The 25,783-nt window shown below is 40.3% G+C and overlaps 1 protein-coding gene across 2 annotated transcripts in view; it reads left to right on the top strand.

Annotated features, from left to right (window-relative positions):
- Window positions 1-25,073, top strand: part of EIF4ENIF1 (eukaryotic translation initiation factor 4E nuclear import factor 1) — a 38,110-nt gene extending 13,037 nt beyond the window's left edge. Inside the window, exons 6-19 of one of the 2 annotated variants that reach the window (XM_054006099.1) lie at window positions 1,387-1,588; window positions 3,440-3,615; window positions 7,326-7,461; window positions 7,806-7,985; window positions 10,348-10,577; window positions 13,217-13,288; window positions 13,790-13,973; window positions 14,513-14,592; window positions 15,404-15,543; window positions 16,914-16,998; window positions 18,884-19,016; window positions 21,297-21,635; window positions 21,935-22,099; window positions 23,127-25,073. In XM_054006099.1, coding sequence (XP_053862074.1) covers window positions 1,387-1,588; window positions 3,440-3,615; window positions 7,326-7,461; window positions 7,806-7,985; window positions 10,348-10,577; window positions 13,217-13,288; window positions 13,790-13,973; window positions 14,513-14,592; window positions 15,404-15,543; window positions 16,914-16,998; window positions 18,884-19,016; window positions 21,297-21,635; window positions 21,935-22,099; window positions 23,127-23,368 — 2,364 coding nt within the window. In that variant the 3' untranslated portion in view covers window positions 23,369-25,073. The remainder of the gene's footprint in view (window positions 1-1,386; window positions 1,589-3,439; window positions 3,616-7,325; window positions 7,462-7,805; window positions 7,986-10,347; window positions 10,578-13,216; window positions 13,289-13,789; window positions 13,974-14,512; window positions 14,593-15,403; window positions 15,544-16,913; window positions 16,999-18,883; window positions 19,017-21,296; window positions 21,636-21,934; window positions 22,100-23,126) is intronic. The other variant, XM_054006100.1, reaches the window with a different exon arrangement.
- The last annotated feature ends 710 nt before the right edge of the window (window positions 25,074-25,783 follow it).

The following is a 25,783-nucleotide window of genomic DNA, read 5'->3' as shown; positions in this document are numbered from 1 at the left end:
TTTAAACCTTAAGTTAAACAAAAAATAAGCATGGTTGCTGCCAAGCTTTAAAGAAAGTTAAAATGCTGGACTGGTGAAACTTGCTGGGTAAGCATTTGGAACCAGAGTTTGTTGAAGTGCCAAACCAGCTTTTGACAGCAGGAGCTTATGAAGATTTAGAGAACACTTTGAGTTCATTCAGGTAGTTCAGTTAAATGACTAGTTGATTCCAAGTTGAGTTGAAAAAGCAGGAAAGTTTGTTTTTCTTCCAATCTATGAATAAAAACTGGGTGTCAAAGGATGAGATTTACTAGTTAGAAAATGTTGAAGGAGATTAAACCGATGGTGATTGGGGTGGGGGGGAATTTGCTAACTAAAGATCATATTTCCATTGTTTAATAAATCTGTTTTAAATGCGAAACACATTTTGATAAAGCTCAAGTGTGCTGATACATTAGAAGTTTATTTAATAAATTCAATTAAGCATAAAACCAACATTTTAATTTCCATCCAAATACAGCTTAATATAAATAACCAGTAAAATTCTTTATCTAATACATTAGAAATGGGAACATTTGTTTAATAAATGTAAGTTATATAATTTAGATGTATATAGATACCAAACTTAGTACACAAGCTATATTTAGTTGCAAATCAGCATTTTTTTTTAATGGTTACCAACCAATGAGACTCAATCTTTCTCTCATAAAGAAGCTAATAATGTTTTCTGTTTGTACTTTAAAATTGATTTTAAATCCAGGTTTCCTGCTTGCTGATTTAAATGGTTAACTTAAATCATTTTGATTCAAATCTACAAAAAAGCCACACAATTTTAAGGAGTACAAAAGTATGTTAGTGCAGAGTGAATAGTTTGTCTGGCCCTAGTAGTGTGACTATAGCTCATCTAAGTACCTCCTTACCAGAAGTATATTGACAAAAGAGCAACAAATGATTAGGGGATGGAGAATAAGAACTAAATGTATAACTTGTCAAAACATACTAGGGGAACATTACTGTAAATTCTTTGAACATCTGTATAAATACCATGGGGGTATGGGTGGGGGAGGAGAAAACTACTTAGAACTCTGACAACCTAAATAAGCGTAAGTGATGAGACTTAAAAGTTCTATTAGTTTGTCAACTGTATACAATTGATCTTGCTCTTAAGTAGCAGAAGCTCCCTGATCTATTTAAAATTAGAATGCTAAAAAGCATACTGAGCCCATTGGCAGGGAGATGCATTAAAAGACATAATAGAATGAACTTATCTACAACTTCTATTTGAAATGTTTTCAGACCAGAGAACTATTGCTTGTGAACTAATAAGAAGAAAACTGAAACTCTTGAGAAACAGTCACACTAACTTTTTTCTAATTTCCTTCTCCATGCTATAACTACCAAATTCAGAGGGAATTTGGGGATAGTAAACGTGTCTTCGGGGAACGTAGAAGAAATGATTCCTACACTGAGGAAGAGCCAGAGTGGTTCTCTGCTGGACCCACAAGTCAGTCTGAAACCATTGAGCTCACTGGCTTTGATGATAAAATATTAGAGGAAGATCATAAAGGACGAAAACGAACAAGACGACGCACAACCTCTCTGAAGGAAGGTATGTAACAGCCAAATTGGAATGGCAAGAGGGGTTCTCTTGGACTTAAAGTTGGAAAGCAAACTTTGTGTGGTAATACTAATATGAAAGGCTACAATTTTGTCACTGACTATTTTTAGTAAGTCATGGACAGGTCTCAAAGTCGGATTCCATGACATGATTATAGCCATGCTAATGGGTATATAGATGGGGGAAACTAGATCAAATGTAGCAATCTTGGATTTTTAACTTAACAGCATTGAGGGCTGCAATTGTATCATGCTTTCCCAAAAACATTACTCCTCCATTGAGTAATGATAAACTATATTGGGTTGGAAAATGTGCATCTTATGACTTGGCTTCTGATCATTCTGGAGCACGGAACTTAAGGCAAGTTTTAACAATCTTTTTGCTGTGGAAAATAACAGTATCCTCTGGCAAATCTGGAAGTGTCATAATGTAGTGGTCATGAGGTAAACCATGTACAACCTCTCAAGGGGGAGAAGATTGTAAGATTCTTACAGTAATATCTTTGCCTGATGATTCTTTAGGATAGTATGCAAGCTACCACCTGGACTACATCTGTCTTTGCCATCTAGTCATTAGATAACTGCTTTGGTTGAAGAAGCAACCTTAGAAGCTTCACATGAATCTGAGAAGGCTGCAATGGTTGTGGGATTGGAACAGCAGTATTCATTATCCTTTCCTAGCTGGAGCACTGGGCATGCTGCTTCAATAAAGTGTACTTCATAGCAAAATGCCAGGCCCACAGCGGTGGCCTTGTAGAGACCTGAGGACTTCCTAAACATGCCCGAAGTGAATAATAAATTCCCTATGACTTTGTGCTAACTTCTCTAGCAAATCACATAGCCATAATTCACTACTAGAACTAAACTGTAGACATGACTGAAGGGTGGGGAGGAAATCATGTCTTCTTACATTTGATAGAGTAGGATTATTGCTGCTCTGTAAGGGACACAGTCAACTTTAATGATCCAGAAGAGATTTTCTAATTACTATATAAACTATACAATACTCATGCATTTGACAGCACTGCAGTTGCTTTACTGCTTCTTCAGAGCACTCCTGTAAAGAAGATACGTCTCAGATGTACAATAGACTATAAACCAATAACTTTTTGTTTGGTGGACTCTGAGATCACAAATAAAAACAGAATATTTGAGAGGTTCTTGGTTGCTACAACAATGATGGGACCATAAGTACCTAAATAGAATATTTATAATCATGGCAGATGCTAGTCCAGATGAGGCTTGCCCTTACAAGAATGGTCCTCCCCAGAGGGAGGAAAGTATCAGGAGCCTATCTTCCCCCACAAACACCCCACCTCCGACAAGAGAGTGGCAGTTGCCAGCATAGTGCAGTGGGCGAAGAGGCCAGAAAACTTGTGGATGCTTTCATTAACAAATGTCTGGCTGGTTTTTGGCTTTGGTCTATTTTTGTGGAGTGGGCAGGGTGAAGCAGTAGATACTGGAGCAGCAATGATGCAGCAGGGTTGTGGGCACACCTGAGAAGACTGCTTGTGGTAATTCAGTAAAGCTGTTTAAAAATAGGATTTGTACCTCATCTGTATACTGATTGAAGTAGATGAAACACTCGAAGATCTTAATGCCAGGGATTCTTGTAGCTACAGAGCTTACTTAGCACAATGAGTCACAATTCCTATTTGTGCTCTTTGTGTGCTGCTTGCAACATAAATTGGGTTAAATTCATGCAGTTAGCCAGATCAAAGTCTGGAACAAAAGCCATGTCTGAACCCCAATCCTATGGATTAACCAGGAGATAATTCTCCTCTGGAAGTGACTGTGGTCTCCTAATCAGGAGCAATAAACTACATTTCTTTTATTCTCAAAGGACTAGAATGCAATGGTGGAGTGGCAGAAGAGGATGAAGTGCGGTCTGTCCTTGCCCATGAAACTGCAGCAGATCAAGAAGTTCCCAGGGAATCTGTTCTACAAGAACCAGCTCCAGGAGAGTTTGATTTCAATGAATTCTTTAACCTGGATAAGAGTGTTCCTGGTTTGGCTTCGGTGAGTGACGTTTTAGGTCAGGTATGTACGTGTGGCAGAAGCACCATCTTTAGCTACTACTGTCTTTAGTTCAAAAAAAAAAAATTACTTTTTTGTTATGGAAAAGTTTCTTGGACTCTTTTTAATGTGAATACTCAAGATTTGGGGAAACTTTCTCATCCTGATTTGACAAATGAAGTACATATTATAGCCCATTTAGTAAAAGATGTTGCTTCTAAAATCAGTTTTCCTTCTTGGATTACTATTTCAATCTCTGGGTTTAAAAGAAGCACTTAATATGTGGCACAACTTAATTCCTTACTTTTTCTCACTCTTTTGGTAAAGGTTGCATGAGTTAATATTATGGATCTCTTTTCTAGGAGTTCCAGAACACGGTATTTGCAGGGAATGGTTATGGTGGAGCTAAAGAGTTCCAATCAACTCTTTTGGTGGATTTCCTTCAGACACTGTACTTAGGTTCAAAATATAATTTCACTGTCTTGCTTTTCTAGTCTATTGGAATATATCTTAGTCATGGATTCTCAAACACTTCAGAATAAGAGGCAGACAACCTCTGAAAACTTGTACAGTAGAAGAGCCTGTTCTTCAGATTGATTTTTAACATGATTGATTCAAGTTGAATCCAGTTAATGGATCATATAGCTATATAGCAGATGCTGTAGTAGTATTATGGATAAACTGACATGGGAGTGTCTCCTACTTAATTGACAGGGCTTATGGGCCAACATAACTTCACGTTGAAGGAATGTCCAGAGGCACTGTTCCATATAAAATGCAACTAACCAAGCCCCTATGGGAGGTAGAAGGATGGATACCAAAAGTAATAAGTGTCAGATTATAGGTTGAAGGAGTATGAAGCTGTGCCAATAGCATTAGCCTGCCCTGTGGTTCTAGAAAATCTTCACTTAACTAGAACTAGATTCCTTTCAATAAGAAAACCTGGATAGTTACTGTGTCTTGATAATGGACTGACAACACAAGTACAGAGATGTTTGATTAAATGTGCTATTCACATAGATGATATGTTGCTGAGGTCCATAAACTATAGTTGGTCACTAAGTAAGTTAATTTTGGAAGACAAAACTTGTGCAAATGGAAATCAACTGTTAACACTTTCAATACTGAATCACTTAGAACATAAGAACGGCCATACTGGGTCAGATCAAAGGTCCATCTAGCCCAGTATCCAGTCTTCTGACTGTGGCCAATGCAAGAACAGAACAGGTAATCATCAAGTGATCCATTCCCTGTTGCTCATTCCCAGTTTCTGGCAGACAGGCTAGAGACACCATCCCTGCCCATCCTGGCTAATAGCCATTGGTGGACCTATCCTCCATGAACTTCTCTATTTTTTTTTTTTAATCCTGTTAGTCTTGGCCTTCACCATCCTCTGGCAAAGGGTTCCACAGGTTGACTGCATTGTCTAAAGAAATACTTCCTTTTGTTTGTTTAAACCTGCTGCCTATGAATTTCATTTGGTGGCCCCCTAGTTCTTGTGTACTGATGCATGTTATTTTGGCTTTTGACAGAGGCTGCAGTGACAAGTGTTCTTGGCCTGCAAATCATGGACCAATCTCTTGTCCATAGACTAGGAAAATCCTCTTCCATAACTCTCTAAAAGGTTATAAACTGCAACTGGCCCATTTCGTTATGAGTTGCCTTTCCCTCATGTCACTGTAAACCAACTAGCTCTTGTGACTTAAGAACAAAATAAGTAATAGGCTGAAATGCTACTTCATAAGAGGCTAGCAGTAGTAGAAACTGCACATCCATATTTATCTCTGCCCCTCCCAGCATTGAGCCAACTAAACTGCTAGGGATGAGGAAGAATTTTTTGTTTTAATCCCAATTCACTGGTCCGAATTAGATCAGGTAATGTTGCAGAAGAATTTGAAAGGGATAGTGAGACGGTGGTTTTCACGGGAGGGGTGTTGAAATTTTGTTTCCTTGGAAGTGGAAGTATTGAAACAAATTATCCTAAATAATAAGGGAGAGAGTGATTAGGCTGCAAAATGCAAGCACTGGGGCTTGAAAATTGAGTCCTGGCTTAATGTTTTGTGTGATACAATTCAAGATACCTGCAGAATATACTTACCTACTTTATAATAAAGCTAACTTTCTAGTATAATTTAGGGGAAGGCCTTCAAATAAACGTTCTTAAATGGTGCATCAAACTTAACAGAGGGCAGGAATCTTAAGTCTCTAGAGGTGGTGACAAACCAGATTGTCTGGTCTGTGAGCTTTCAGGATGATGCCTGTTTTCGTTCAAAAGCAGAAACTTCAGTGACTACATAGTAGGAAAACTAGTATTCCAGTTTTCCAACTGCCTAAAAATTTAAAGAGTCTCATGCGCAATGTTGTGCTCTAAAAGCTATTCCAACTATTAGCAACTGTCCTGTCCCTAGGCATTCTTGTGAAGATTACTTTCCCAGTTGTACCATATGTATATGAAATGGATAAAGATGTAGAACTGTTAAACTGTTCAGGTTCTTCCAGCTCAATTTTTATCAACTTTACATGTATGAACAAATGGCATCAAGATGCTAACCACAAGTAAATGGTTTCATGCTTGGCTCATCTGACAAACAATTGAGTTTCTTCTCATCTTGGACTGAATGAAACACCAAGGAAACTAAATAAACAAAGCTTTGTCTACACAGTGAATGAGGTCCCACACTGGGACAGTTAAGTTTGCTTGGGATAAACTTGACTCTGGCAGAGATTTCTTGGAAAATTAATTTATACGTCACAAAACATGCATTAGTGAAAACCAGCTTGCAAAATGGAAATACTTTAGCTTACATCATTTAAAATGGTTGCTTGCCACATATCACTACTTCTGAACTACTTGTAGCGACCAGTGTAGAACTGACACGGTGGGCTTACGCTGACAATAGTGTTAGAATTGTATTTAGCTGTTCAGCTTCTAAAAAGCTTCAGTTGTTAAACTGACAGTCACTAATCTCCAAGAATGAATGAACTCTCTACTGTTCTCTATTCATTAGAGTAAGATAGTTCCTGTTTGCTACTTCTGCAAACAATATTTGAAAGAATTGAAGGTGATTGGATAACCAACATGGTGTAGCACAGGTGGTAGTATAGGCTTCCATAGAGGGTCTTGTCAATATGCCTTTCCCTCTCCCAAAGAACCACTTCTAAGTGTTAGAGTATCTTTCTTCACTTGGGCTTACCTCCTCTGTTTCTGCAGAAGATAAAAATACTGTATGTGGGCCCCTCTTCACATGAACTCCTATAACCTGAGTGCTCATCATAGGTCATTGAACCATGGAGTCAAGTGTTAACTACTCTCACATGGGCTAATTTTTGGACCAATGACTGAAGATTCTGGCAATTGAATATTCATCTGTCAGCTGTTCTGGTACAGTGGAATTTGCAATAATAGCTTAATCAGACAGTTGCAGAATATAAAATATGGAACAGACTTCATTTTGTACAGATAGAAAATGCATGATTGATTATACCAACACACTGGTTACACAGAAATATGGTGCAACTTCGGGGAGGGGGAAACAAATGGTAGCTTAAAACATACTCCAAATCCAATATTCTGGGAGTGTAACTTCAGGTCAGCAGCAGCAAAGGAATTTTACATGTTCTACAGTAAGTGTCTCTTTTGTATATCAAACCCTCCCATTCTTTCTCCTGTTAAGACTGTTGTCTAAAACTTTCTTTTTTTCCCCATAATATAGATGATAGAGGATGTGCTGGGGGAAGGTTCGATGTCTTCTAGCAGGTTCAGTAGGTGGTTCTCTAATCCTAGTCGTTCTGGAAGTCACTCTAGCAGCCTGAGATCCACACCACATGAAGAACTGGAGAGGCTAGCAGGTAAAATTGTCTAACTTTTGTAGTGTCCTTTAATCTCTGTACTCATGTCTTCACACTTTTTTCTGTCCATTCTTTCAGTGAGAACATGGTAGATAAGGATATAAGGTAATTAACTTTTCCAGTTTAATCAGTCAAAAAATGTCCTTTTGGAAGTAGCTGGAGTATACAGCTTCTTAGTCTTGTCTGCAAAAGGTCTCATCACTTCTCTATTTTCCAGCTGATCTCAGGCAGGGGGTGTGAGTCAGTTTTCAGTGAAGTATTAATCTTAGTAGCCAGTATGTAGTCATCTTGAGACATTTAGTTGGTAAACTGATGTGGCAGTGCTCCTGGTTTTGCTGTTTCAGGTCTAGAGCAAGCCATTCTCTCCCCTGGCCAGAACCCTGGAAACTACTTTGCTCCCATTCCACTGGAAGACCATTCTGAAAACAAAGTGGACATCCTTGAGATGCTACAGAAAGCCAAAGTGGACTTAAAACCTCTCCTCTCAAGTCTTTCAGCCAACAAGGAAAAGCTTAGAGAGAGCAGTAAGTGCCTCTTCAGATATTGTGGCGTTCCTGTGGTGGCATTCTGGAAAACCTTTTGCCTTGATCTGGCAAGCCTTGATAACTGAGGTTCAGAAGTAGGAAGTACTACAAGTTTACTTACACTTCAGAAAACCCTCTGGCCCACAAATCTGTTACGTTGATACCATCACTGACTCTTCCATCCTAATCATAGGATGACATCAGCAGGATTTTCATCATGAACATGCTCATTAGCCTGTGCTACTTTAATACATCAAAATTGTGCAAATCTTGGTGTGTAAATGGGTTTCCAGCTTTACTGTTCCTGGCATCTAAACTGGTCTTCACATTAGAGACCGTGGTAAAATGTCAGCAGTCCTACATTTACTTGACACTTAAATTTCTATTATGCAGCTCTTCCTAAAACCTGCACCGTGAGTTATTTTTGCCAACTACCTGTATACTGATCACAAAGTGATCCTGGAAGTCTCCGTATCTAAAATGGGACCAATGAAAGGTTTGCATGCTTTAAGGTGTATGAGGGCCCAGAGCAGCTTTTTCAGGTATATCTGGTAAAACTTCCCATAAACCATTTCAGGAAACTGTACCCAACACTTCTGGCACAATAGTCTAAAAGTTCACTTAACTCTTCAAAGAATTGTGGCTCATAAACATGTTTTCAGTAGCAGCTTTACTAGTGAAAAGTAACTCCAGTAGTGTAGGAATGCAACACAGGATTGGAACTGACTTTTATTTCTGTATCCGATGTTAAACCAATATCTAATTAAGAAGGGAATTGATTCCTTCCATAGTGCTTCTATTCTACTGAAGTCAGATGTAACCTTTTCAATGTTAAAACTGGCACTGAATCTATTTACTAGAATTAACTAGGCACAGGTTTAAGTGCATGCACACTGCCAATTTGCATGCTCATTGGGCCTGTTGTATGTGCATATGCAAACTGAACATAAGTGCACATACTGTTGTGAAACTTGAGGTTTAATTTCCAAATCTTTCAGTCTTATTGGCAAGCAGCATGTATTGCCATGTAAATTTTAAATAGCTGTGCTGAGCAAAGCTTGAAAGGCTGCCTGATTTGAGTGATGGAAATATGGAGGAACAGGAATTCATCCAACAAAAGTATTGTAAACACTTCTGACCAGCATCCCAGTTTGGGGAGCAGGAAGTGCCTGGTGAACATTGGAGGAAAGCTCTCCCCAATTTGGCTTACAAATATTGAACTAAGTCTGAATGTTGAATTCTGCTCAGACGTCGACCTTTACCACAACAGCCTTCTAATTGTTACGTATTCATCACAGAACAAGGATAAAGACATACAAATTACGGAGCAGACTTCTGTTCACTCATGTCAAAGTACCTGACATGGGGGTCCCCAATGATAAAATATTAATCAAGCACTTGAGAAATTTTGGTGTTTTCTCTCTATTGGTTAGTCTGTCCTCCAGCATTCAGCTCTTTTCCTCATGCCCTGTAGTGCATGTTAGAATAGTGTGGTGTGCTGTGTTGTCCCTCTCCTGCCTCATGGCCATATTTCCAGTAAGTCTACTTGTTTCCAGATCAGCATCTCTTACAGAAACCCATTGGACATTCCTATATTTTCCTTCCTTATTCTTCAAGGTACCCATATGTTGCCATCTGTTCACATCAGTGCATAACCAAAGGATGTCAGGAACTGGTATACGGAGAAAATAAGCAGTACTTACTGATGCTTGTTCCTTATTTTGTTGGTGTTTCTAGAAATCTTTCCCATGATCCATAATGGCTTTAGTTTTCTTTGGGAAACTTAAGCCCAGTTGAAAATGTATGCAGCTCAAATTCTAATCATGTGATTGTCTAAAGTATGTAGATTTCCAGGTATGTATTTTCTCTTCAAACAATAGCCATCACTTATATGGCTGTAAAAGTCTGGTTTCCTGAAGTATAAGACAAATTATAATCTATACATACTTGTAACACAATAGCAAATGACTTTATTTAAATCTACAAGAATCTATATTTAAAAAAAATCTCACTAATACATTTGCTGACTGTACTTCCTGCTAAGAATCCACTGTCAAAACTGCAGAATGAAATGTCTTCCCTTCCTAAACTTCCAAGTCCCAAGAGAAAGGAGAGCTAAAAACTTCAGCTAAAATTAAAGATGCTTGTAAAGATTTTTGTGCTTATTGTTCACGGCTCAGGTTATTTTTAATTTGAATGAGAATATTATGTAGCTCAAACAGTGGTTTGAAACAAAAGTGACAGTCAGAACTAGCTTCACATATTCATGGCACATGACCAGATCCCCACCCCTTCTATGCACTGGTGCATATGCTTGTAAAGTGAGCACCTAGTTTAACTGTCTTCCCCTTCCACTTCTCAGCACATTCAGGAGTTGTACTTTCAGTGGAAGAAGTAGAAGCTGGGCTAAAAGGCCTGAAAATGGACCAGGAGGGGAAAATTGCTACTCCATTCATGGCACAGCAGATGGAGGAAGCACTGAATGTGGCTGGCTCCAGACAGCTCAAGAAAGACGGAGATATGTCTGCATTTAATAAACTAGTCAGCAGCATGAAGGCAAGTGGGACTCTACCATCACAGCCCAAGGTCAATGTAAGTAACAAATTCCTGACGTTACTAAAATATAAATGGATTCGTGACAAGATACAGGAAATGAACTGGAAGCACCTCAGCATGACTCTCCTGCTTTTCATATTCACCATTGGTTGGATACGATGGGGTGATGGTGAATATACTAGTTTTGAGAATTAAATTGGTAATTGAGATTTTTTTTGGGAGATGTTGGCAACTGGACCACTTCCATTTAGGGGATCACTGACCAGAAGAGGTATGTGCATGTTTTCCAGTTTAGTCAATAGCCAAACACCTCCTAAGAGCGTCTGGTAGTTAAAATGTAATAGTAGTGAAGTCTAGCACCTGATTAGACACAAGTGGACCTCTATTGAAGATTTACAAAGACTGCTCAGTCTGACCCACAAGCTAACAGGCAAAGTTCTAGATCTTGCTTGATAAAAGATCACATCTTATGCTACAAAAGAATTGGCCATTTTAGTTAGGGGAGAAGGTTTATCTCTGCACTTAGTCTTAACCCTTCAAGTTATAACTTCTTGGGCAACTTACATCTTTCTGTTGATTTAGTTCTGTTGCACATCGCACAAAGCACATGTGTTAATAACTTCATAGAGAACTCTAGCTAATACTGCTTTGTTTCCTCTCTTTGTATTAGAGGAAGTGTTTGGGGCAGTTTCGCTAGTAGAAAAACTGAGATCAATTTGGCTTCCTGCAATACTTCAGATGACAGCAGTAATAGGTGCTCTGAAACCTCTTGGCTTCAATGAGTATTTGTACAATTGTGATAATACAGATACAGTATACAAGACTCAGACTTGTGCTAGTTTAAAATTTAACATACATCTTTTACTTTAATGGAGTAAATCATGACCATCTCCAACATGAGGTAGACTGAGAATTGTACTAGAAACTTAATCTTTCAGAAAACCAATGTGATCTCTGTATCCAGTAGGAAGTATTGATGCATTGTGACTTCAGACTAGAAATGCACTTTAAACCAATGGATCTTTAGTTATTGTAAAAATGGTGGCAAAGTTTAATACAGAGTTTTATGTATTTCTATTTAACTTCAGATCAAGTGTCAGTTGATAGGTGGCTTTTTTCTAAATGTCCAGCCTTGCAAACAACCTGGAATTTGAAAGTCAACTTCATTTATTTTTCTTAGCCTGTGAAGTCTTACTAGTGATTAACTTATGCCCTTCACTATACTTGTCCAACTTCTAACTTTCAATGCAGAAGCATATATGAAGGCAAAATTAAGAAAGTGGGGTTTCAGAAGTGTAACTTGAGGTATGAATTTGGCCTGTAGAACTATTGCTGTGAGCCTAGTTTTATAGTCAGGTTTATTTTGCTAAAATGGCAAAACGTGTGGTGAAAACTGAGCATAGTTAATCCTGAAGGCACCGAGACACACAACTCACGGTTACTGTCTTTAGACACTTCTCAAAAGAACCACATTATTGTGCTTTAACAAAATTCAGCTGTCTCATCTAGTCCAGTGCAGTCTTTCTCTCCAATCTGCAAACATGCATAAACTGGTGTACCTGGAAGGTTTGGGGTTTGTGACTTGTAGGTCTCTAAAGACTCTTAGAACAAGAAACTTTCCATGCAAGTGCAATAGAGGTTTTCCTACACTATAAATGCTCTCATTCAGTAGTGGTCTCTCTGCTGGAATTGGAAGTTTCTCTGAGATAATGGATTGCACAAATTAAGAACTTGAGTGTGTGCATGATAGTTGTAGGAAAAAGGAGGGCTTTTCCATGTGCCAGTATTAAACCCTTTGATTTCCCAAATGTTGACAATTATCAAGGAATATAGTCTTGTAGGTTACAAAGTTTGTAACTATACATCTTAAATGAAAATTGCTTATCTGTTAGTTTAATCTTGGTACAACATTAGTTTATGTCAACATAATTGTCACTCCCACATACTGGAAAGAGGGATGAGAGGGCAAGATTATTTTGTATTTTTGTTTTGCTGGACTACTCATTCAAGCTTCAACATTGTATTTGATCAGAAGCAAACTGGGTAAGTAGGAAGATTTATAGCAAGCAGTGTCAGGCATCTTAATTTATTTCATCACTTGGTTAATTTTTACATCCCTATAGATTATCATGCAAGCATCAAAATCAATTTTGTGCATCAGAAATGGACTCGGTGTTCTAGATCAGATTTTGCCTCTTTTCATATGGTGGACTGACTCCCTTGTCACCCACAATTTCCTATCCTCCTTATGGCAACTATAGCATTAACTTACAAAGTTCAATAAAGTATTTCACAAATTTAGTTATAGTATCTTAATCAATTTAGCAGATAGCGGCTAGTAAAGCCTGCACTGTGAGAGCACTCAATGACACTGTTTAGAAAATCTGTTGGACCTCAGTCAGACTTACAATCAGCAATTTTTAACTTGGACCCATCTGAGCTGGTTAGCTAGCAGTGCTTATCAGAAGACTTAATTATCATTTCATAATGTATCAGTGGGATAAGGTGGTTTGACTCTTAATGAAGTATGTACTAGGATCTTTATCACTACATCTTGTGGTGGATGTCTCCTAGGTTATGGAATGGTGTGGGTTCTGAGCCTCTATTGTAATAATCAAATCTTGACAAACTTCCTGCAGATGTGAGCAACTACTTTTGTTTTGTTTAATTCTTAGCAAAGCCTTGAAAGCCACTTGCTGTCTCCTCCTGAGATCCCAGGCCAACCTCTCCCAAAGAACATTTTGCAGGTATTTCTTTTTGAGACTGTCACCTTGAAATGCTTCTTTACTCTTTGCTGTATGAGAAGCAGAAGATCATTCCAAAATGGGATTTTTACACCTGTTTTGTGGATTGCAATGGGGATCTTCAATAGTCAGATTAATTCCCACCAGACAGAAGTGTGTGGGGGGGGGGAAATGTATAGGAGAGATGACGTGCTAAATCACTGACCAGATTGAGAACTAGCCATTCAAAAATAGCTGCAGACAATTGTCCAGAGTATTGGAGCAAAACTTCACCCTTTCCATGCAACAGAACTCTCAGATCACTTTAATTTTACTGTTTTTAATAGAACAAACATATGAGGAAAGAGAGGCTAGATGGGCCATCAAACTTAAGTGTGTACCGTGAGTCTGTCAAGCTATTTAGTATGTGTATAGCTGTCAATGTGGCACAAGTACTACTGTCTGCAGATTGTATGAAGACTATAGTCAATATTTATGACAGCTATTCATTACTTTTCCTCCAAGGAGCTTCTTGGTCCACCCATTGCCAGACCTGCTTCATCCAATGTTCTTAGTGGCTTGATAGGTGGCTTGGAACCTGCAGCATCTTTGCTGAGCCAAAGAGCACCTTCCCCTCCAATTTCACAGGTGTTTCCAACTCGGGCTGCTTCTGCAGACTACCTCCGTCATAGGATCCCCTCACCAATTGGTAAGCAAGACTGCTTCTAGCACATAGAACTTCTTATAGGGAAGAGGAGACAGATTTCTTTTGACATTTCAATTTTTAAAGCTGAATTCAGAGAATCACTTTGGACAGCATCTAACACTTAATGGGTGACCACCTTAAGGGCCATCTGTCTCTGCCTCTTTAAAGAATTCCATCTGCTGCTGATGCAAAATTCTGAAAAATCAAACTGACTGGGTTGGACCTTGATAGTACTGCAAATTAAAGACTAATTTTGCTTTCTGCTGGAGACCACAGTGCTATGAACAAGAAAATACTTTTTCAGGCACTGGCCGGCACTCTGTAGTGCAAAAAGCATAGTTTGTTTCCCGGGGCAGCTGAGGCAAATGCCTTGATGCTTTGTACAGATCTGTAAGTAAGCTGGAGTGGTATTGAGGCGCTTCAAAAGCAATCCCATCTAGCCACCTTTTAAATCAAGGAAGGTAACTGGGGAGGGGGCTGGCGTCAACAGAAGATAAATGTCTGTTCTAAAACTTGTAGATAAAATTGCTGTCATTCTGTAGGTTTTGGACCAAGTTCTCAGCAATTGCTCAGTGATCCATTTCAGGGGATGCGGAAGTCAATGAGCCCAGTTGCTGCACAGGTTAGATTCAGTGATTTCTGAAACTTAAATATTTATTAAGCACCTTTTTACCCATTTCTTGCAGGACCTAGTGGGAATGTAGGGGGTTTGAATGATGGAATGCTAATTCTTTCATATTGGCAGTTGCATGAAGATGCTACTTTAGTTGAATCAATCCTTAGCTTTGAAGCATGATACTCAGCACTTCACTCTTGCATTCCTGGGGGAGATGTGCTTCAGCCTTGGATCCTGAGAATGCACTTGCCATTTCCAGGCTAGGTCTACACTACCCGCCTGAATCGGCGGGTAGAGATCGACCTCTCGGATCGATTTATCGCATCCCGTTGGGATGCGACAATCTATCCCCGAATCAATGCTCTTACTCCACCAGTGGAGGTGGGAGTAAGCGCCGTCGACAGGAAGCCGCAGAGGTCAATTTTGCCGCTGTTCCTACAGCGGGGTAAGTCGGCTGCGATACGTCAAATTCAGCCCTTCTCCCCCCCCCCCCATAGTGAAGACCTGACCCCAGTCTGATAACACAAACACTGATGTGCCCAGTGGGCCCATTCTAAAATGCCTTTAGAACTATGTGTAGTTTTTTAAAGTTTTGCAACAGTGTATTGAGATGAATTGGAGACAGTAACTCAGTGGTGCAAGTTTAACCCTCAGAGGAACTTACTGAAATGTCTGCCACTCCTGTTGACTCTGTAGTTGTGAATACTCTCAACTATTTCAAACCTTTGTATTTCCCTTTATGGAATAGTGCAAGATCTGGGATAAAAAATAAATAGGCTTCACTGAGATTCTAATGCCCCCTCCTCCTTGACTTCAGATGAGTCCACTGGAGATGCAGCAAGCTGCCTTAGAGGGACTAGCTCTACCACATGATTTAGCCATGCAGGCAGCAAATTTCTACCAACCAGGTTTTGGCAAACCACAAATGGACAAAAGCAGAGATGGCTTCAGGAACAGGTGAGATTCTAAAATCTTGCTTGACTGGAAAACGCTTAATTATGATAGTGTGTGCCTTTCATCTTTTCTGTGCCCCATTCCTCTTCAGTGGAGCCAATAGCTAATTACCCTTCCTCTATAATGGATGTACTTTGGTTTCAAGGCACCTATTCTAGCCTTATTGCCAGGAAGTTTATATTGGCTTATGGTGTGATTTAAAGGGGATTAATGTGCCAGACTAGAAAACAGGATTTCAGAACTTATGTCATGGAAGATAAAGAAACAGTCCTACTAAACATCATATGAAAAACCTGAACTTGTAATTGCAGCTGACGTGTAAAACACCTTGTTCTTGTGGCTGTGCAAGTGTATGCATTGCCATAGGCCAAAGTAATAGAGTCCATAGAATATCAGGGTTGGAAGGGATCTCAGGAGGTCATCTAGTACATCCTTTGAGCATCCTTTGCTCAAAGCAAGACCAATTCCCAACTAAATCATCCCAGCCAGGGCTTTGTCAAGCCTGACCTTAAAAACCTCTAAGGAAGGAGATTCCACCACCTCCCTAGGTAACCCATTGCAGTGCTTCACCACCCTCCTAGTGAAAAAGTTTTCCTAATATCCAATCTAAACCTCCCCCACTGCAACTTGAGACCATTGCTCCTTGTTCTAAATAAAGCTGATCTTGGAATTTGCTTTCTAAGCAATAGAGCTCAGGCATAGCATGAAATATGTATCTTTGTGGGTAAACAGGCCATCCACTTTACTATATAACCTCTTAGCAGGTGACTTGTACTATGTAGTCATAGCAATGTCCACCTTGAAGGCTGATTGTCTAGCATCTTGGCTGGCTTTCATGGACAGAGGTATATTGTTAAACACCCTTTACAGCAAAGCACCCATCTTGAGAGCCTACTTTTAATGTAATTAGAACTTGTAGAATCCGAAGCCAAAAAAACTAGAACTACCGGAAGATGCATGACATTTTATAGCCGTTAGCTTCTGAATAAACTTAAAGACCAAACTATAGTGAAGACTGTGAAAATCTTATTTTAAACACCAAAACTACTCGATAGAAAATTGAATCTACAGTCCTCCTTTACCCATAAGTGAAAATAGTGATAGGAAAAATCAGCTGTACAGGCTTTGCTTTTCTTGAACAGCACAATGACTAGTTAATTCATTTCCTGCATCAAAACAATGATTACTGGCATTTAAATGGCAGCGTGATCTATAAAGGGTGAACTTTGGAAATACTGCATTGATACCTGGGCAGTCACTAACTTTGGTATATCCTAAATTGTACCTATTTTTAGCATCAAAAAGGTGAAAAGCAGGATTACCAAGACACTCTAATGCTGCCTTGGCCTCTTAACATTCATGTCTGTTCATAGGCAACAGCGAGTGACTAAGTCTCCGGCACCAGGCCACAGAGGGAATGCATCTTCTCCAGCCCCTGCTGCATCCATCACTAGCATGGTCAGTACTTGCATCAATGTTAATTTTTCCTTAATATGGAGAGGAAGAGGGTTAAAGCTGCATACTAATAGCCATTCTTGAAATACCCTGTAGTTGTAAATAACTTATGGTTGGATTAATGAAGTTTGAGAATAACTATTTGTGGCTGGGATGAGTTAATCTCTATTGGCATGTCAGATGGCCATATACAATAGTTATCCAAGGGTTAGTCATTCTATTTCCTTAACCTCATTTGGATTACCGCTTAGATTTGGAACAATGTCCTCAGCCTCTCATATATTGATTTAATATGAAAACGTAATTTTAAGGATTAACATGAGTGCCTGAATGTTTGAGTTCCCAACTTGGGGGTGTGACCCCCTTCTCTCTCCCACAAGAAAATACTAAGCACTTGTGCTCTATCACAGAGGTGGGCAAACTACAGCCCGTGGGCCACATCTGGTCCACGGGACTGTACTGCCCAGTCCTTGAGCTTCTGGCCTGGGAGGCTAGCCCCCGGCCCCTTCCCGACAGCCTCAGCTCACCGTACTGCCAGCACTCTGGGCAGTGGGGCTGTGAGTTCCTGCCGGGCAGCATGATGGCATAGCTGGCTCCAGCTGGGCAGCACAGCTGCCAGTCCTGGTGCTCTGAGCAGCATGGTAAGGGGGTGGGGAGCAGGAGGGTTTGGATAAGGGGCCCCAGGGGGGGCAGTTAGGGTTGGGGCGGGGGAGTCCTGAGAGGGGGAAGTTGGGACAAGGAGATTTGGGAGGGAGGGGGTTGGATGGGTCAGGGATTCTGAGGGGGCAGTTGGTGGGAAGTGGGAGTGAGCAGAGGGGGCAGAGGCCAGGCTGTCTGGGGAGGCACAGCCTTCCCTACCCAGCCCCCCATACAGTTTCAGAACTCTGATGTGGCCCTCAGGTCAAAAAGTTTGCACACCCCAGTCTATCAGATCATGAGTTAAGAACCTAGAATTGTAATAACTCTTGAATTTGGGCCTTCAGTAGAAACAATTAGTGGTAATAAATTCAACTGAATTTATGTAGAACTTAAGTCTATGAAAGTAGTTTTGTGATCAGTTAATCCACAATTGAACAAAAATAAAGATTTTTGACATTTAAGAATTTAAGTAAAATATGCACTACAGTATAGAAAAGTCCCCCCTTGATACAAAGACACTAGTTCCCCAGCTGGTCTGCAGAGCACTTGCTGGTGGCCCATGGCAAGAACTCTGGCCACCACATTCTGGTTCTTTCAAGCTGCTGCATCAAACAGCTAAAATTACACCTTCCTAATAACTGGTTCCATGTAAGCAATTGTTACAGTTTCCACAAAGATGTGTAATTTGGAAGGGGAAGTGTCTTTCGTGAGAATCTAAGGGCCTGTCTACACTGGGAGTTAGTCACTGAAGGTGGATTAGAGCTAAACCAGAATAAGGCCCTCTTGTCACCCCATGGAATTATTCAGTAATAGCTACTGTGCTTTAAATTCATATCCTCTCTTAATCTGAATTGCCTTTCAAGTGCAGACCAATCCTTAAGTATAAACAATGAGAACCTTTGTTCTAATAATCTCTGGGCTCTTCTGGTACAAAGTAAACTCATGCACTTCTGCAAACCTTGGGTAAAGATTTATAAGAAAAAGTGGAAAATAAACCCAGAATAGTGAAGACAAGCAAAAAATCTTGGGGTTGGGGGCTCAACTACATTAGACATGACAGGAAACTTTGACTTTAGGTGGGGAATGTTTATTTGAAGGGGAAAATATGATTACTGGGATACATGTGACCTTGTGCAGGGTTGCAGAAAAAAAAGATTCTGCATTTGCACACTTAACAGATATAATGCCTAATACCCAGAACAGTTAGTACAAGAGATCATTTGCTCACAATCAGTTATTCTTTTCACAGCTCTCTCCTTCCTTCACACCTACCTCAGTGATTCGTAAGATGTATGAAAGCAAAGAAAAAAATAAGGAGGAGCCAGTTTCTGGGAAAATGAAAGCCAATGATAGTAAAGATGAAGGTCAAAGGGCACACGAAGGTACTGTAATGCTTTGTTCTTGAAGGCGGATTCACCAATACACACGGCTAGAATCAAAGCTGTGAATTCCTGCTCCTTAAATTCAAGTCTGGTCCTCTAAAGTAGTGTTAAGACATTCCCAACCTCAGGACAGTGTGTTTATGAAGGTGTACTTCAAACTTCCTGTACCTCTTACTAGGAAGCTAGCTTGCCTCTCCCTGAGCAAAATTCCACCACTGTGGGCTTTGATAACTCACTTTTCCTTAAGGTCAGATCCTCTTGGATATAGTTGCACAGTGGTGTCTAAAAGGATGTCCCGAAAATCTAAATGCTGATGGCTTAGACTTGCAAACAGGGTTTTTTGGCCTCTACCTATTAGAAAAGGGTATGTTGGTTCAGTAGGAATTGTGTATGTTACCATGTTAGGAGCCAGCCATGCCATCATGCTACCTTATTTGAGAGTTCTTGGATCAGGTGCAATCTAGAACTCTTAAGACTGCCCTTAAATGACTGCTCTGCCAGTTGAGATTTTATTGTGCAGATTGTCACCTTGCTTAAAGGATGTCCAGAGAAGTTAAGAAGAAATAGTCAACCAATTGCTATTTTGAGCAATAAAAATAGCATGGTAGAAGGGTAAACTGGAACTGAGAAATTTATATTGTGAAGATTCTGCAACTACCTCTGACCTGTCACTAATGAAATAATGGCCCTTTTCTCTACTCCCTTTGACAGTCATTTCAGCTGACTAAATAGATCATGGTAAAAGATGGCTTTCTAACTCCCCCAGTGATCCAGTAGCAGTTTTATTAATACCTCAGCTGCACCTTGTAGGATTTATATGGAAGATTGCAGGGGTGAAGGGGGTTATAATGGCATCAAGAGCCAGACAAGATTTCTTTAAGATGAATACCTGGGTAAAACATCTACCCCTCACACATCATATTTTGGAAATTAATGTGGCAAGATGTAACTAGCCTGACAGAAACATCTGAGTAAGAGGTGCTATCTCCTATGGTTAGGTTCCATCCACTGATTAACTTTGTAACTTGACTATAAAATTGAGCTGGGGTCTGAAGTAATTGTTAAACCACTAACCTTAAAACTGGCATGAGTATAGACTGATGGAGGACTGGGCTTAGAGGTTGCTGCAATGGAGGAGTGTACTATGTGAAGAGAGGAGAGACCATGTAAGATCTGAAAAGCTGCAGCTTGGGTCTCTCCACCTTCACTAAACATTAGTGGACATGGCATCCTCAGTTAACACTGCCCTTGGTTACCAGGATATGCAGGAATTTCCTCCTGTGTAACTATTATTCCTTAACACACTTGTTGACCCTTCTTCATTTCTACTTTCTACCAGTTAAATTTTTGTGGAAGTTGGCTTACTAGATGAGAAGCTTGTCTTGCCTGTAAACTTTTCATCTTTGGGAAAACTGATAATCCTGTGCATTCTTTTGTGGTGGTTTTTGTTGTTGTTTTTCTTCCTCCCTCCCGCCCCCCCAAAAAGTAAGGACTGCCTCCAATTTGCATGTGATTAATTCCAGTAGTTCTAAGACTGAATGTCTATCCCCAAGAATACAAACTTAGTTCTTCCAAGTATCACTTTGTCAAATCTAGCTGTATTTCTAAATTAACCTGTCAACTGGGGGAAGGGGTAGCTCAGTGGTTTGAGCATTGGCCTGCTAAACCCAGGGTTGTGAGTTCAATCCTTGAGGGAGCCATTTAAGGATCGGGGCAAAAATCTGTCTGGGGATTGATCCTGCTTTGAGCAGGGGGTTGGACTAGATGACCTCCTGAGGTCCCTTCCAACCCGGATTTTCTATTTAAAAAAACAAAATAGATTTCCAGGCATGCTCCTCTAGCAGTAAAGACTGCATCCAATCCTGGAGCTATAAGGGCATTGTTAGTACGCTCATATAGCTAATCTGAAGAACCTGGGTTTGAGGGATATTCCTGTACTGAACTAGGTTTTTAGACCTAGCTTGTCAGTATTTCAGCATGAATTTAATAAAGCTGAGACACTATTAAAAAAAAAAAAAAAAAAAAATATCCACTCTTGTCAAACTCAAATACTGACTCCTTTCTCATCATTGCCTCCTCAACTTTCCTTTGACTTCTGAAGGAATCCAGGAAAGATGAGGGAAGTGGTAGGAAGACATCTGACTAAGCTCACTCTTGTATATCTTCCAGACTTGTAATTGATAGTCTAGCAAATACCTTACCTAGCTTTAAGACATTTCTGCCTTTTGTACATTGCACAACTAGAAATCAGATTTAAGTCCTATTTTAATTTGACTACAGATAACTTACTATCAGCTAGCTTGGTGGAGAATGCAGACCAAGATACTTCACCTGCTATAAGTTCCAAACTAGCTGCATTGCAACGCTCTGCATGTTCTACACCGCTTTCTCAGCCAAACCGTTGCACCAAAGAACAAGACTACAGGCCTAAATCAACTGGCAGAAAGACTCCTACAGCCTCCCCTGTACCAGGGTCTCCCTTCCTTCGTCCTGTTCACCAGGTACCCCTTGTTCCCCATGTACCAATTGTACGACCTACTCATCAACTGCATCCAGGATTGGTCCAGAGGATGCTGGCACAGGGGATGCATCCACAACATCTTCCTCTGCTGCAAGCAGGTAATCCTCTTACTTATACCACTTAATTGCTAGGGTGAAACTTCAGAATAAACTTGTTCTTGGCCTCTTAAGCACTGACACCCTTACATAATGCTAGACTAAGATGTGTGGTGATTGCCACAAATAGGCTATTTTCCCTATTACAACAAACTCCTTTCATAAGACTGACAGTACTCTCACAAACCAGCAATTGCTAAACAAGTGTGCCTTTCAAATGAAGCTCCTCTGTTTATATTTCTGACACTTTAATAAAGTAATGGGCCTTCCCCCCCCACCCCCCAACCTTGTCTAATCAATAGGTATGATTCCTCCAGGGGTGGACTTGTCTCACATACAGGGAATATCTACTCCCATCCTGGGCCAGCCTTTTTATCCATTACCAACAGCTGGCCATCACCTCTTAAACCCACGCTCTGGGACACCTCTGCAGCTGGCAATGATGCAACAGCAACTACAGCGATCAGGTAGGTTAAACAAGAGAACCCAAGATAATTATGGCCTTCTAGACCTGACTAATCTGCACCCTAGGAACTTCTTTGTACTGTCCCATGTTCAATTAATGAACTTAGCTAACTGAAGGTACCTGGTATCTGTATGCTACAGTTAAAACTTTCAAAGCTATTTAGGAAACTGTCATCCATGAGAACTAGGCTTCAGGGGAGAATGTAAATTCCCAAGATCGCTTTGAAAGTCTGAACCTTCCTTTCCACTTAACTGTAGCATGACTACACTCTCTGGATCATGAGGTGACTCTTTTTGCCTTCAGCTGATGGAGTGGGGTTTTTAGCCTCCTGTGGCACAATTAGTGCCTCTATCACCTACAGAGGCTGAGCAGCCTCTTTACCTTTTCCCCCCCCTTATTTTGGGGGCCTCAGATAACCCAACTCTTATTACTCCTTTAATCTTTGAGATTAACATTCATGCTGATAGTCTTTCAGCTGAGATCTGGATGTGGTTCTCTCTAGTCGTCAATGTACTAATTGGAGTTGACCAATGCTACTGCACAGTAGCATCAATATGATCAACATGTAGTTATTAGCCTAGGAAAATACTGAACTCCATAGTACAGGGGTAGGCAACCTATGGCACGCATGCCAAAGGCAGCATGCGAGCTGATTTTCAGTGGCACTCACGCTGCCCAGATCCTGGTCACTGGGTCCAGGGGGGCTCTGCATTTTAATTTTAAATGAAGCGTCTTAAACATTTTAAAAACCTTATTTACTTTACATACAACAATGGTTTAGTTATATATTATAGACTTATAGAAAGAGACCTTCTAAAAACATCAATGTATTACTGGCACGCAAAACCTTAAATTGGAGTGAATAAACGAAGACTCAGCACACCACTTCTGAAAGGTTGCCGACCCCTGCCATAGTAGCTCACATTTGCCCTGTCCAGTTTCCATATTAGCTGTTCATTCACAATTCTTCTTAAGACTGAAAAAGGGTTTCCTGGCCTTAACTCTGCTCTTTTTCTACCTCCTAATAGTTCTCCATTCTCCAGCCTCTGGAGCACAGGGATCTGCTGTTGGTGTGCAAACCACCCCTCAGAATGTGCCATCTCGGACTGGACTGCCTCATGTACACTCACAGCTTGACCATCGCACCAGCCAGAGGAGTGGTTCTCCTATTGGCCTTGCAAAATGGTTTGGTTCAGATGTTTTGCAGCAGCCCCTCCCTTCCATGCCATCCAAAGTCATCAGTGTAGATGAACTGGAATATCGGCAGTGAGCAGTGACCTCTTCGAGGATGGGTAGCTGTTTCTTTAGACTGGAAAAAGAGTCCTGATAGTATACATTGTGCTTCACCGGTTTGTTTTGGGGCTTTTATTTTTAGCACTCTGTGCAGAACTTCTTTTCAAGAGACTAAAGCACATGGCACCTGTCCTGGTCTCCATGTCTGGGTCAAGACTGAAGGATCCATATGGCTTGAACCATGAAGCCTGAAGACATTTAGATGCAATACAAAGCCAGTTTAATCCTGGAAATGTCTATTTTTTGTTTTTGTAAAATATGTGAATGAAGTGCTGATATCCTCTGGTGTAGAGGGAGCAGCTAAGGGTTCCTCCTGCAGAAAATTAAATGTATAGACCCTTGTGTACAAACTTGTGTATAAACCATCTTTTGTATATATACCTAGGATAGCTTTTTTGAACCTATACAGCTGTACATAAGAGTAGCTGATAAGTTGAGCTTTAGTTGTGCCTATGGTTTGGATCGCTCCATTGTACATGTGGAACTTATTTGTTTAAGATTAAAGTTGCAAATGCCAAGTGTGTGAGTGAACAAGATAAAGCTGATTTCTCTCTTCTCGCTGTTTCTCACGTCTCCCTCTCCGAGCACATTTCTCCTTGTCTTATGTAATGTGCAGATTCAGTGTAGTTAAAGTAAAAGCCCACAACTTGCTCCTTGTCCAACAAATGTCTGATTCCTTGTGTTTTTTCCATCAAAGGCGGGAATAGTTTAGTTTCTTGAAACTGCTTCAAAGATGAGACCTGGTGCAGTAATCCAAAAGGGTCAGACCTTGAGTCTGCAGTCCAAGACTTTGCACACAGTTCCATATTTAGTCAAGGTAAATGCATCCTGTATTAGTTGTCATAGTGCTCACAGCAGGGTTGGCTCTAGTCCTCTTGTTTAGCTGCATTATTTTAATATGGATCTTCCAAAGTTAAAGGTCAACAACTTGAGCCTTTAACATTCTTACTCTTCCTCAAACCCCCAATTCTTCACATTAACCATAGCATAGAACAAGTTACTGTAGCTGTCTCCAGCTCTACTTGTAGAGGGGAGTCCCAGTTCCCTGTCCCAATCTAGCATGCATCTATTGATGCAGTTACTGTGAAATCTGGCTTTGCTTTTTTTCCTTGTTTTGAGGGGTGAAGCTGTTCTGTGAGCCTACTGTATATTTGTTTTTAGAAAGGGTTGTGTGGTGGTGTGTGGGGGGTTTTTTTTGTTTAAAACCTGTGCTTCTTTTTTTTTTTTCTGAACAGTTAGTATGTGTATTCCTTCCTTCTACTGCAGGGTTCCTGCATTCACTTTCTCACTGGAAGTCTAGTACTACTGTCTTACCTACTTATCAGACATTGTACCCTTTATTTTAAAGATGAAAGCAAACTCAAAATTATCACCAGGATTTGCTCTTCTGACTGTAAAACCAGCAGCAGAAAAATCACCAACTGTACTATAATCAGCCAGCAAGCTGTAGGAAGTTTCAGATAAGTAGAGACTTTTGTGCAGAAAGAACAGGTGGGCATCCTTAATATGGAATCGATGGGGATCACCAATATTTAGTATAAAGTCTCTCACTGGTTGTTACTCATACTCACTCAAGGTCAGTGATATAAAACATACAATCACAGCCCATCTTTGTAAAACTACTCAAATTTTTAACTTGACACTTCCCAAAACATTCTGTAAATAAAGTCAATTCTACCAGCTTTCTGTCTCAACTGCTCTTAAACACAACTGTCCCTTCAGGTGATGGCTATCCTGTTGCTGACTTGCTTCTTGCCATGCTATTCCATGGGTATTTAAGCAAAAATAATTTCTGAAGTGAGTAACTCTGTAGGTAATGGCTGTAAACCAATGCCCTAACTTTTAAGAGTTCCAAATGCAGTAACTATTCCTTTCTATCCTGAATGTGACTGCCTTGTGGTTATGCTGTAAAAGTAAGTTCTGTGAAGATGTCTGTCTGTAATAGCATTCTATTCTATGTTCTGATCTGAATAATGCAATGGTACAGGGACAGATATAAAAGTGGGCTTACTTCAAATTATGATGGTAACTTCAGGAAGTGAAGTGCCTGGAGGAAGTCTTCCTTGGTTAACTAGCTCCCGCAAAAAAAAAAAAAACACTTACTTCAGCCTTTCCAGCTGCCAAGGCTGTGCTAGCAGATGCTTACTGTTAATATTGTTATTCCAAAGCTGACTTGTTGCAAATTATCTATAAAAGGAAAAAGCTAGCTTGAGCTACTGAGTCTCCTGTAGCATGGGGCCCTGGGCAGTTGCCCTGATTGAACTGGTGCCATAGTACAGGGTAGTTTCACCAGGCCACCTCCACTTTCTTGGGGGTGGGAAGAGAGAAGAATCAGGGGCAATAAAACCATCACCACTGTCCTGCTTGACAAGCCTTAGCCTAGTGTTAAAGT

The sequence above is a fragment of the Malaclemys terrapin genome, chromosome 16 (assembly GCF_027887155.1).
Source record: "Malaclemys terrapin pileata isolate rMalTer1 chromosome 16, rMalTer1.hap1, whole genome shotgun sequence".
Taxonomy (NCBI): domain Eukaryota; kingdom Metazoa; phylum Chordata; order Testudines; family Emydidae; genus Malaclemys; species Malaclemys terrapin.
Note: the sequence above shows the minus strand (reverse complement) of the source record. Positions and strands in the feature narration are given on the sequence as shown.